This window comes from Trichechus manatus, unplaced genomic scaffold (genome assembly GCF_000243295.1).
Source record: "Trichechus manatus latirostris isolate Lorelei unplaced genomic scaffold, TriManLat1.0 scaffold00236, whole genome shotgun sequence".
Taxonomy (NCBI): domain Eukaryota; kingdom Metazoa; phylum Chordata; class Mammalia; order Sirenia; family Trichechidae; genus Trichechus; species Trichechus manatus.
This window is the reverse complement of record NW_004444172.1, coordinates 3,181,004-3,184,180: the sequence shown is the minus strand read 5'-3', so window position 1 is coordinate 3,184,180 and position 3,177 is coordinate 3,181,004. Positions and strand designations below refer to the sequence as shown.

The 3,177-nt window shown below is 41.4% G+C and overlaps 1 protein-coding gene across 1 annotated transcript in view; it reads right to left on the bottom strand.

Moving 5' to 3' along the window:
• LOC101343740 (olfactory receptor 9Q2-like) overlaps positions 1-2,080 on the bottom strand; it is a 3,170-nt gene extending 1,090 nt beyond the window's left edge. Inside the window, 1 exon segment of the mRNA XM_012559348.2 lies at positions 1,924-2,080. Coding sequence (XP_012414802.2) covers positions 1,924-2,080 — 157 coding nt within the window.
• Positions 2,081-3,177: the final 1,097 nt, after the last annotated feature.

Genomic DNA, 3,177 nt, shown 5'->3' with positions numbered 1-3,177 from the left:
CTGTCTTCTGAGGCACCTCTGATTGGGTTCGAACTGCCAATCTTTTGGCTGATAGTTGAGCACTTAACCATTTGCACTACCAAGAGACTCCTTCATTTCAAGGTAATAAGTTTTATATTGAGTGTTTATCATCTAGGTGCTTGACTTCAACAAACTTTGCAATCTAAGATGGAAATAAACAAGTAGATAGCTTTACTCTACTACAAGATAAGAAGTGATGAATCCTTCCATTATAGTGAAAAAGGAGAGCAAGTGATTCTCTGATTTACAAGTCAGCTCTTGTACTTGCAACTCCATGCTCAGTTAGCTGTTTGATCCTACACAAGGCACTTAATCTCTCTGAACCTCAATTTCCTCTTCTGCCAAAAGGGGATCATAATATCTGCTCTGCTTATGAGATACAGTTAATGCATAGATTAAAACCAATGCAAAAGTGCGTTGGAAAGCTAAAAGCACTCCATATATATATGGTGGCTATTTAAAATTTTAAATGAACCTTTTAAGGAAGGAGAATTTATATTCTACAAGCAAAAGAACATGAAGCCCTCCCCCCCAAAAAAAAATCCATTAGCAGTCAGCAATGAGCTCTCCTTGTAGAAATATTTCTATTCTCGGTATAACAACATGTATGTTTAACTAACAGCTGTTAGCCTAATTGGAGTTGGCTGGCTGATTAAGGGAGATTTTTTAAATAAATACTGGCATTAACCTTGGAATCAAAAAAGCAAGTATAAGCTCTTTTTAGCATCTAACAAATCTCCATAAGCATTATTTGGTTGTTCTAACAGTCCCTAATAAAAAGCAGTAATTTGACAATAAACAGCATCCAAATTCGAAAGCAAGAAGAAGCAGAAGTATTCATGCTTGTCTGGTGTTGTCTGAGCACTGTTGGAGAAATCTGAGTTAATGGATGTGAAGGTCCTTTGTAGAGTTCTGAGATCCCTGGGTGGTGCAAATCGTTTGCGCTTGACTAGTAACCTAAATGTTGGCAGTTCAAAACCACCCAGTGGCCCCATGGAAGAAAGGCCTGGTGATCTGCTTCCGTGAAGATTATAGTCAAGAAAACCCTATGGAGCAGTTCTACTCTGTAGCACATGGAGTCACCATGAGTCGGGTTTGGGCTTTTTTTATTTATTTATTTTTTGGTTGGTAGAGTTCTAGAACAGAGCTGTAAAGAAGGGATTTGATCATGTTTGATTTCCTCGTGCACTGGCAGGCAAACCAATGCTGAAATGACCCATTAGGGATAATGACAAAGAAAGGAAATTCTTTGGAAGCCATGGTCTGAGCATGAACCCTCCTCACCTGAATTCCACTTCGCTATCACCTTCCCTTCTTCTTTAGTGTTTCCTCTGCCTGTGACCTGCTGTTTGTTGCTCTTCTGGTGACAGGAGTGGTATACCCAGGGTCGTGGAGAAAAAATACTGCTGATGCAGAAAAAGGCTTGGGTTCTAGTTTTCCCACACTGTATGTGTGACGCTGGGCAAGTCACTTTTCCTCTATGAGCTTCAGTTACCTCCTTTGTTCCTATCCAATAAAAAACAAGGCAGCCCGAGGTCTGTAATCACAGCAGCCTGGTTGGGATGAAGTCCTTTTCAGCTCCTCTATTCCTTATTCCCACTTGATTGAGTCTTTCTCTTTCCTCCATGGGAGAAAGATATGGCAGTCTTCTTCCGTAAAGATATAGCCTTGGAAATCTTATGGGGCAGTCCTACTCTGCCCCATAGGGTCGCTGAAAGTCGGAATTGACTTGACGGCAATGGGTTTGAGTTCTTTGGGCTTTTTTTTTTTTTTTTTTTTTCTGGTCTCTTTCCTCGCACCCTGACACTCGAGTTTCCCATATTTTTTCAGACTCAGCCCAGCGTAGCATGGATAGCCAGCCAGCCTCTCTTCCTGAGTTTCTGATCCAACACTAGACCTTACTGAAGGAGCTTCTTATACTCACTGCCCCAGCTTCATACCCTAATTGGTTCCTGAGATGAGTCTCCAGGGAGAGGCGGATTATCTTCATATGACTTCTTAACAAGGTGTCTAATATCTTTGGAAGTTTCTCCTTAATTGCAAAGTCCCAATGCCCCATCCCGTGTGCTGCCATTACCCAGCAGGGTCGAATGGGGCTGGTTCCTAGTCCGGTCTTATTTCTGCCTTATACCAAAAGGAATATGCTTCTTTGAAGATTTCCTGTATCACAGTTAGGAATTTTGTCAGGGGTCTGCACAATGCCACTCTTACCAGCTGTGACCTGATCCCAAAAGGAGGCTGTTTTGTAAGCACAAGCCTTTACTCCCAATCATCAAGATGTACTGTAATTGGTGACCCTAAAATTTCGCCATTGGGCAGAAGAAGAGAATGATGCAAGTGGGGGAGTCATGAGATGAACTGTTGGACAAGCAGGTATGAATGGATCATGAGCTGACTTCCACCAGGCAGACTGAGCAAGTTCTTGATGGTGACCAATTCTGTCCCTCCACCCCCCACAACCATGGCATTGCTTCTCAAAGTTCAGTGTGCATTAGAATTACCCAGAGAGCCTTGAGTGTTGTGCTCTTTTCAAGAACTATCTATATGGGATCAAATTGACAACAGCAACTGGAAAGGTTGGATAGGAAGCTTGGGGGTCAGTGAGTTTACGCTAATAAGGGAGGAACAATTCAGAAAAGGAGAGTGAGAACGGTTGCACAACTTAAAGAATGTAATCAACGTCACTGAATTGTACATGTAGAATTGTTGAATTGGTGTATATTTTGCTCTGTATATTTTCAACAACAATAAAAGATGCAGAGGCAATAAAAGGAAAAAAACTGGAAAACAAAGACAAAAAGAATTACCTAGGGAATTTGTTTAAAGTGTGAATTCTAGCGTCCCACCACCAGAGATTCTGGTTCAATGCATCTGCCATGGGGTACAGGAATCTACATTGTTAACAGACATGTGATTCTAATACAACTATTCTCCAAAAATTATATCGAAAGACTGTGCCTTGGGAGCATTTTCAGGAGCTCTGGTCCTGTTTGGCTCTCTGTGCACTGTGTTGTAAACTAAAGTAAAATAATAAAGTCATGATCTTGAAGAGTATGATTTCTCCAAAGCCCTATCAGAGACTCCTTCATCACAAGAAACCTGTGAGCTAGTAGGGTGGGTTTGCCGTTCTCCTGTCTTATATATAAAGAGACTTAG